The sequence below is a fragment of the Toxotes jaculatrix genome, chromosome 12 (assembly GCF_017976425.1).
Source record: "Toxotes jaculatrix isolate fToxJac2 chromosome 12, fToxJac2.pri, whole genome shotgun sequence".
NCBI lineage: Eukaryota > Metazoa > Chordata > Actinopteri > Toxotidae > Toxotes > Toxotes jaculatrix.
In genome coordinates, this window is record NC_054405.1 from 5,062,955 (window position 1) to 5,073,370 (window position 10,416).

The window sequence follows — 10,416 nt, forward strand, 5'->3', positions numbered from 1 at the left end:
CTTTTGCTACTGGTCTGACTCTGTCTAACCGCACGTTAATGGAACAGCTGGCATTTTCTAAATAAAACTTTATTTGATAAATATTTAGAAAAGTAAAAACACGAAAAACCCACACCAGGTGTTAGAAAAGCCCTCGTAAAAGTGTCAATATGAGCAGAATTAGCACATATGCCTTGAACCACAGTTAACCTGTAAACACACTGCCCTTGAGTGTAAAGTGCAAAATTAATTTGAAAGTCACAACCACTCTGAATATAACATTAATGACTTAGGAAAATTACTGTAAACACCACAGCCAGACCCACAGTGAGCTAAATAAGCCAATATCAGACGACAGATTTGTTGCTTTGTAAACACATAATTATTCATACATAAGATAGTGGCAAATCCTTTAGCTTCTTTACATGTGGTTACGTTAATAATCTCATTCACACCACTTATATGATTAGAAGATACCAAGATGAGAAGTGGTATGAGCGATCGTCCTCCTGGTGGTTCAGATGGGACAGCCAGTGTCTCCCAGGGCCTCCTGAGCTCCCTTCAGAGTCTCCTGCTTCACACACTTCCAGAAGCCAGAGAAGCCGTTCTGAGGCTGCACCTGAGGGCAGGACAATGTCGATCAGTCCTAACAGCACGGGGAAACTCAAAGGTGACACAAACTAAGGCTCAAAAGACCACGTAATGAATAACAGATCCATCTTACAAGTGTGTCCACAGGTTTTGTTTTCTAATTTCAACAGCAGTCACATCTGATGACTTTACTTAATTTTTTAAAAATGGACTTAAAATTTTTTGTAGAGATATTTGCACCTGAAAAAGGTCCAGATGGACAAACTCACCTTCAGTCCTCGCAGCACTCTGTCTTTCATCACACCAATGAACTCCTTATGGCTCAGACAGTTGTCTCCATCCATATCAAAGAGTTTAAATACGGTGTCCAGCACGTTGTCAGACAGCTCGTGGCCTGTGGCGATCTTCACTGCTCGCTTAAACTGGGCTGCAATCACAAGAAGGGAAAATGTCGTCCGCTGTACACAGTGTCAAAAGGAAATGATCCTAACCAGAGCAGAGGTGTTACCCATTCCAACTGGACGGTTGGCTTCAGTGACCATTTTCATTGAAAAGGCAAAATCCTCCAGGTTGTTGGTGAACAGGCAGAAGACTTTGAACTCATCAAACGTAATACTCTACAAAACAAAATACATCACTTCACTTTTAATGTCACTTTAAATTACATTTGGACAGCAGCAGAGGAGCTGCACAGTCTCTGTACCTGGCCCGCTGGGATCTTCTTCCTCATGTTATCCCAGTAGACTTCGTTGTCTTCTTCGTTGGTGTAGTGTAGCAGCCATTCAGCAAAGTCTTCTCTTCGCATGGTGTCCATGCCTTTGGAGAACTGCAGGAACTCCATCTCCTGGACTTCAGCCTGCAGGTCCTCCATGAACCTGAAGGACAGACATTGTTTACAAGAACTGTGATGCTTTGAGAGCAGAGAGCCCTGCTGAGGTTTGTGAGAAAAAACTGTCACAGCAGCAACAACAACAACAACATCACCTAGTCTCCAAGTTATGAGAATATAACATGTGCGTCTTCTTTACAATGAAATCTAATATTCGGAGTTTAATAAAAATGAAAGTCAGGATTAAAAATTTCTCTTAACACCTTCCAGTTTTCATTCACTTGTGAATTGAATCATCTACAATACAGTAAGCTAGCAACAAATGCTTGCAAACATATGTTGCACTGATTCACTGACGGTATGGTTAGTGATGAGCTGTGTGTGTAGAGGCCAGTCTCTTACCTGCGGAACTCCTGATACTGCAGCTTGTTTTCTCCTTTCCTCCCGAAGAAGTAGGCCTGAAGTGTCGTGTTCACACCTTCCCCTTCCTCTGCTGGTTTCTGTAACAGCATTTATCATGTACTATTACCATTAAAACTGAATGGCCAGACATTACACTGTATTAGTGATGTTGGAAAGTGACAAAACCCTGATACACTCTCCCTTTAAAAGAATGTAAACACACACCTCTGTGACGTCCTTAGCAGCTCTCTTTTTACTTTTCCCAATGATTTTCTTGAGCTTTGGTAGCAAAAACAAAACAGAAGATATCAAATTATTGTTAACATTTAGGCAGACAATAAAAATGATTTTCTGCTGTTTATTATTGCTGATTATTATGAATATCAAAATGTGAACATACGTCCTCCTTCTCTGAACTATCACAGAAAACTGAACAAAATGCGGAATATTTCACTGATCAAACCAGAGGTATGAGCTTCATCTAAGTCACACACAAAAGAAACTGGAGCAGATGAGAATCCATGCACTTCGAATCTTTTCCTGAAGGCTTCAGGCCTGTGCACCAAGTCACAACACGAAAATACAACACAAGGTGCATAACGTGCCAACATGCAGTTTACTAATCTAGGTCTGATCTAGACTAAGCACACTAAGGTCCTTCTGGTTGGAATTGACACAAAAACTGTGGGTAACCTCAAATAAATGGAATAAACTGAGGAGCTGACTCAGGCTGCAAACACACAACAGATGAAAACAGACATGAGCAGCTTGCAGTGCAGCTCTCCCTCACCTTCACATGGTTCCATGTCTCCATACTTGTGGCAGCATTAAAGGTGGCAATATTTTCAACTTTAAGTGCACGCATAGACATGTGAACAAACAGAACAATCCTCTCTGTGTAATATTTCCTCCCATGACTACGGAGCTTAAATATGAAACGATCTGTGTTAGAATCAATGTCTCTTCTACTGTTTCTGCTAAATAATCCTGACATGTCAGAGCTCTTACCTTGAGAAACTCCTTTCGGTCCACATGCTCATTGCCGTCAACATCAAGCATTTTGAAAGCTATATGAAATCCTGTGCGCGGCTCTGCAACAGCAACGCACTGTCAGTAATCTGGACTCTATCCGAACAAAAACTTCAAATGAATCAGTAAACTTGGTTAGTGAGGTAACATCTGAGCAAAAAAACCCAGCAAAAATCAACAGCTGCTGATACACTGTTTAGCTCCAAAGCTTCAAAATGTGCAAAGCCTGAACAGAACTGAGGAAAAAAACGCAGCTACATTAGATCGCATGCAAATCCACTCAGCACATTACTACTGAGACCTCATACAGCCCAGCAGCTCATGCAAGGTTTGGGAATCTACAAGTGACTTACTGGTGAGGATAGTCAGCAGGAACAGGTATTCTGTGTAGGATATCAGCCCTGTAAGACACAAAGAAATGTATGTTCAATTATATTTTGGAATTAACAATACAACAAATACATTGACTGATATGGAAAAGAAATATTGTGCAAACATACAGATGTGTATTTTTCCTGTTAAGGTCACATAGATCATAAAATGAAACCCGAACGGGAAATAAAATCTGCTCCAGACCAAAATTCATGAGACACATTCTGATGTCCAAGTGTGTCCTGCAGTGACACATGAATCCAGACATACTGAGTGAACAAATGTGGATACAGGACTAGGATTAGGTGTGAAGCCCCTGTGTATGAACTCTACACTGATGACAGTTAAATAACTTACCATTGTCTCCTAGGTTTCTGAACAGATCGTTACCAGGCTTGGCTTTGGAGGCAGCGGCCAACATCTTATTCACTTCCTGCAAAGATGCCAACAGGAAACAGATGGCAGCACTATTAACCTAAACTCGTAACGGTGCTCTCTACAACTCCTTTTCACATTGTGAAATGGAGAAGTAAACATACCTGTTTTGTTAGAACAAGCTTCTGCAGCTTTCCTATGTGAGAAGAAACAGAAAAGATGTGTTAAAAACAAAACACTTCAGTAAATAACAGGATTACATATGTCTTCATTTATTTTATATGTCCTGCTTTTATATATCTGAATGTCTGCAGAGTTGCAGGGTTCAACATAGCTGCATTTTTTAGAGGGTTCATGCACAAGCCATGCACCTGATGTTTCCTTATTATCAGCTGATATCATAAACAATGAACAACAAACCATGATGATGCATGTGTAAGGCTAGTAGGTCTACACTGTTTTTAGATCTTATTACATTTTCTGTAATTTAACTAATGTACTCATGCAGAATTAAGCTGGCAATGGGCGCTAGCTGTCCTTATTACTGTTTTAAGTTATGTGCTGACATGATGGCTGCCTGAATGAAAAACAAAACCATTTATTAAAAATGATGCAATCAGATCTATAAAATCATCTTTACAGTCATCATCATCATGCATTTGTGATGTTTCATAAGCTCAGAGCAGATTATAATTCAAAGCACAATCATGTTATAGGTTTGATTTCATCCTGTTCTGTCAGTCCGGTGATGTTAAAATGGGCCAATATGCAACATTTTCACATCACCACTCATCTCTTCATGCATCCAGCCTCATTTTCCATCACCACCACTTATTTGTCATGATGAGCTATTACAACAGCAAGCTCTGGCCTCTCTCTCTGCTTCACGCCGTGAGCTTCTGACATATTTAGCACTATCTTTACAGCTAACCTGGACTTCTCTCCCTGTTTTTCATAATCATTTCATAATCCCAGTCTGTTTTAACAACTTAACCTGATTATGAGCCATCTCTGCCTGTTTTTGTTGTTGGAAGGAGTGTGTTTGATTGTGTGTGTTGAACATTTCCACTCTGTCAGTAGCAGTTTGAGGCATGATTCAGCCTGAATGCTGTCAGTATGTGTAAATATGTGTAAATATAACATCTGTCTGGACTTCAGTGCAGCTTACGGTCCACGTTCTCCAGCATGACGGAGAACAGGAAGTCTCTGGGGGTCATGTAGGGCTCCTGTTCGTAGACCACGGAGGCGAACCTGTTGAAACGGATCTTCCTGGCGGACAGCTGAGGAGCTGCGGCTTCCTGGACCAGTACAGGGGACATAAACACCACAGTAAACTCCTGGACCATGTGAATGCTGGTCGGTTTGCTGCAGAACAAACAGCGCTGAACTCTGCATGGTGTGTCGCTGAGTGACAGCTGGGGGGCGTTATTGTTGCTACAAACTGGGCTCAGTATTCACACCCTGTCTCTCAGTATTAACAACGCGTCGCTGTTACTAACATTTAGCAACATTTCCTGCTTCGTATTTACACAGACAGACATATGAAACGTACAGGGCTCACGCCTGTCCGTCTGTTTCGACGGTAAAGACTCGGTTTATGTTCGTACTCACCTTCTGTTCCTGAGCGTGGACAGCGAAAGGCAGAGTCCTGTTGTTTGCATGATACTGGGAATAACAGAAAACCCCGGTTCCTATTACAGAGCCCACAACACCGGCACCGACAGCCCGGTGCAGAGCTAAACCTCTCAGAGCCCGGGGGCTCCTCAAAGCGCTCCTCAAAACAGCTGCGACCTTTCCCCAGCTGGCCATTTTCAGGAAGCGAGCTCGCTGCCTGGGTGAAAAAAAAAACCTCGGAGGCTGCCGTAGCTGCGTATGCGGGCAAAGCCCCGCCCCTCAGATGCACGCTGAACTACCGGTCACGTGACGCCATTGCTCACGCGAACGACGTGGGTATCAGTCTATGGTGGGTATACAGACACCACCTGAGACACCCCACTTGTCCAGAGGACGTCCACCTTCTCTATCTGTGGCGTCTGCTCATCGATTCCTTCCCACCGGAGACATGAGCAGCACGTCCATTCACCTGAACCGATGTTCATTTCTGTTTCTGTTTTAAACTGTTTGACACACATCTACAGGTTTGTTAAAAACCTGCACATGAAACATGTCTACTGGCAGCAACCTTTTTTAAATAAATTGATTATTTAATAAATGAACTGGGTTGTTCCCTCACTGTTCTCCTTAGTACATCTATGATACATACCCACAGTGGCACAACACAAAACTCTGTGCTGCCTCCATGTAAGGGAAAATGAACTATTAAGATAAAATGACAAAATCTATGTGAATGGGACAAATGAAAACAATGAGCCTTTACAACAGTGCTCATGAGTGTAATCTCACATTTTTTGTAACAACACTTTGGAGGAATATTGATGATCATATTCAGAAACCACATGTTTAAAGATCCCCACCAGTCAGCTTAAGAAATATGAACAACAAAAAATATGTTTGTATATTATATTATACTATCTTGTTTTGGAACAACCTGCACACTTGCTGTGACATTTGTGCTTCTTAAAACTAAAAGACATTTTTTTCAATAAAGGAAATTCATATTTAATGTGCCTTTTTAGACACATCAGACCAAAGACGTCTTTTGGTCTTGCTCCAAGTCACTATAAGATGGGTCAAGAGGCAAAAACACAAAAGGGCTCGAACAGGCAGCTCCACAGAATTTCAACACATCAAGCTTTCTGCTTTTTCCTCAGACAGCATCCACCACCCCATTGTCTCATTTATCATAGCAACTTCTCCTTTAGTACATAGTGTCCAAGGACTGAGGGCTGCCAGCTGAAGATTGGTCTCTGTGAACTCTCCTGCAACAGCCTGAGTGTCACCCAGGACCTGCAGCCACACTGTGGACGAGCCCACAACTTTCGGCATGAAGGGCAGGGAGGCAGCAGCAAGTCCAAACTCATCTGCTTTGTCTTAGCGAGCTCAGTCAGTCACTGAGTCAATGTCATTTATACTCCATGCTGTGGCAGAGGGGCTGTTCTCCACTTAGAGTGCACTAAAACAAAAACAGAGGAATTTGTGTATGGAATGACACATTTACGATGAGATTTCTTTTGGATGGAGATTTTGGATTTTCTTCAGTAATAAAGCAAAAGACATCTGAACTCATTACAGGGAGATTAGATAAATATGCAGAATATAGACTACGATTTGCCCTCAGGCCCTGAACATTTCTCTGCAGCCTGACACACACTCACTTTATTTGATTTGGAACCGATTCACTGCTTTGACCACACATAGCAATATTCATCATTTATCTTAGAACAGGAAAACGTTCTTAATGACTCACAGTTCTCAAACTGATGCAGCTTTGGTCTCACGTTTTAACCATCTTAAACTACAAAGAAACTCATCCGATCTCCTTCAGGAGAGATGCAGAGGATGGATGTACCTGTAAATTACTGTAAATGCCAGATTACAGAGGTTTATCTAAAAGATGCTTGGCAATGTCTGAGATATATTTATATATGATCAATCAGACGAATAAATCACAGCAATTCACCTGAAGCATTTTAAGATTAGTCAGAAGATGTTTTACTCAGAATAACTCTCAGTGTAACATTATGAAGTGTCCATCATTAGCTTGTGCTATAAAACCTACAGAGGGGGAAAAACGACAATGGCAAAATTAAGGGATGAAGAGATTTTATGAGACAATACCATATTTCATATTTCCACAGACAGATATTGGCAGATGTTATTCAATTCGATAAACAAATCATAATTTAAAATGCACATTCTTAAAACATACATCAAGTTGTGCAGAATTTGTGCAATACTGTTTACATGTATGTACGTTCTTTATTTTAATTATAGAATAGACCCTGCATCGCCACTACTGTTTCACACTGTGCATGGGGCTGTACTTTAGTGCATAACAAAAGTTGCGTACTTTTATTTTTACTCACATAAATTATTCACGTCCACTCACGTTTTATTTAAAATTGCACGTACGGAACCTGGATGATATTCAGCTTTTTCATTGGTTGCTATAAGAAAGCCATAAATACAGCATCAAAATGTCTGTGTTGTACCAGTTACTGTATGTACAGAAGCAAGCGGGATGGATCTGAAGCATTTCGATAACCCCTGGACACGGACACAGTTTGGAAAACACCAGCCCTTCAGTTGATTTCCACCAATAACTCAGTCCTGCAGTGGAGTCGCCGTATAAAGGCTGGTTCAGATCTATATCCATGGGGCTCTTAACACTTTAAGGTGACACACACACACAGACTCTGATGTTTCTAAAAAAAAAAACAAACAAACAAACAAAAAAAACCAGAATCATTTTAGTCCATCAGCTGAGCGTGTTTACATGTCAGTGTCATACCAACATACTTTACTGTGTATGATCCCAAGAATTTGTTCCGTAAGGCTGGAAGCACCCAGGCTTTAAATGGAGCTGATCACATTTCAATCAGTGCTAATCAGTGTTGCTGCTGCCTCACAATGATACGCTGAAGCCTTCACCTTCAAATTCATGGACACTGAGACAGCTACAGTTAAAAGCTGAGTGTGAATGATGAACAAACGTTTGCCATTAGTGTGTGTGTGTGTTTGTTTGTGTGTGTGAGACCAGCATGTGTGTCCACATCAATTCCACGTCAAGTTTGCATCAGCAAGGTTGGAGGTTTATTTAATGTCATAGCAGCAAGTTGTAATGTAAAGTAACAAATACATACACACTTGTAAGACCATCAATGAAGGAAACAGAGTTTGCACAACATTTTTTTTTTCTTGAGTCACGGTTTATGCTGCCTATTTAATTTTGATTGTTACTGTTATAACATAGTGGGGAAATAAATCCTCTGTGTTTCATAAAAGTGATGAGAAGCAAACACTTAAAACGCACATGGTGACGCAGGCTAAATATCTGCCATGAGCAATGAATCAGAACAATTACAGCCACATGAAAATACTATAGCTCCTATTCCAGTGATAAAAATATGTATTGCAGTGACAGGCTGACTGTCAGACGAGCGTCGAGTCAGATGAAAGGTGATTAGTTTAGATAACCAGCTGCTTTCTCTTCTGAACCGCTCTTTCAGCAAACTGCACGACATGGCACGTATGTAAGGACAAACAATAGATTACAAATGAAAATAACATTTACATCATAACATAGCTTATCTATTCTCGTTCAACTGATCTGAAGGCTGCGGTGATGCAGACAGATCCAGTGCACTGTCACTAAACTCCTCAAGTCAGTGAATTCAAACACTGCTGCATCTGAGATATGCTTTTGGTGTTTTAATAGAAAGGAAGACTGTTAAGAATGTTTTTTCTTTCTTTTTTTTTTTAAACATATTTGAGGTGAAATTTGAAAGGATGGAAAGTGGAAACAGACTATAACAGCCAAATCTGAAGGAAGTCTCAGCTGCTGTCTGTGCCACTGCACAATATATTTCCTCCTTCTTCTGTAAGTACAATGTCAAAATGAGCACTTTTACTGACAGTAAGGGAACTTTAACTGTACTTATATATGTAAAAATAACTGGCACACATGACAAACGATAAGTGGACTAATGCCAGTTCATCTCTGTGATCACAGAACACTGCACTTAAGTTTAGTCACCAATAATTCAATTATCCAGAGGAGCATGTAAAGCCAACTGCCCAGGCTAGTTGTTTTTTTTTTTCTTGTTGGTAATAAATAAATTTAGCACACCTCTCACAGACACACTGATTACTCAATCAGCTATTATTACAACTTCTTATTGGGGCTGCGGGGCAACTATATTTATTCAATCTGATATGAATAAATATAGGCATATAAAAATACAACAAGCATACCTACAGTATGTCCTGCTGCTCTTCCCTGGTAAAGGTGTTTAATACAACTAGATACTGGTGTACTTATATACACTATGGTAGTTAATAGTGACTCCTAATTTGCATATTTTTCATTTAAATGTAATAAACATTAATATATTTGAGTGATGATTGTTTTTATTTGTGGATTAATACAAATGTTTTAATTTTACCCATTTCAGTTCAGAGTATTGTTTTATTAGAGCACAGGATTTATTGGTATACATACAAAGATAGATATATACAATTCATGACTTGAATCATGACAGTTTTACATTTAACTTGCCTTTGGTGGAGAGATTCCAATCAGTTTGAACTTCAAATGAAAGACACAGGGTAAAGAGAGCTTTAACTCTCACTGAACTGCCTCAGGGTTTTACAATTTTGGGGCACCACAAACTCGGTGGTGATTGAACATTTCACAGCTGAAATCAGTACATTCTGAGGAAACTAAACTGCAGTGATACAGTACAAACAGCAGAGGGGCCATTTGGCTTCTTAATTTACGGTACAGATCAAAGAGTAGTCAATACTCAGGTACAGTATTTCCCCTCTTGTTCTCATGCTTACTGTGGATAGAAGACAACCCTACTTTGTCAAACTTACCTCTGGATTTTGAGAAGTGGCCCATGATAGCAAAGTACACTCTCCCCCCACTCACATCGAATTATTGCAATACTGGCCAACTTATTTCAAGAACATGAAAATAAAAGGCAAGTTTAACAGGTGCACTAACAGACTATTTCATGCAATGTTCTGATTTTTGTCATGTATACAAAGGCATTGTGTCACATAGGCTTAGTGTTACTTTGAGCATTGCCACTTTGAACAACACACCCTGGGTTAATGGATTAGAGTTTGATGGAAAGCTCTTTTCTTGACATGGATCATTGTGGACAAATAATAATAATGATGATGTTAATAATAATAATAATAATAATGATAAG

At 40.1% G+C, this 10,416-nt stretch overlaps 1 protein-coding gene across 1 annotated transcript; it reads right to left on the bottom strand.

Annotated features, from left to right (window-relative positions):
- Window positions 1-48: 48 nt before the first annotated feature.
- Window positions 49-5,405, bottom strand: micu2 (mitochondrial calcium uptake 2). The gene is made up of 12 exons (XM_041051219.1): window positions 5,189-5,405; window positions 4,746-4,875; window positions 3,742-3,773; window positions 3,560-3,635; window positions 3,184-3,231; window positions 2,810-2,892; window positions 2,027-2,080; window positions 1,802-1,899; window positions 1,274-1,445; window positions 1,079-1,187; window positions 840-997; window positions 49-598 (listed from the first exon to the last, which is right to left on the bottom strand). The coding sequence occupies exons 1-12, from the start codon at window positions 5,384-5,386 to the stop codon at window positions 497-499; spliced, it is 1,260 nt and encodes a 419-aa protein (XP_040907153.1). The 5' UTR covers window positions 5,387-5,405; the 3' UTR covers window positions 49-496.
- Window positions 5,406-10,416: the final 5,011 nt, after the last annotated feature.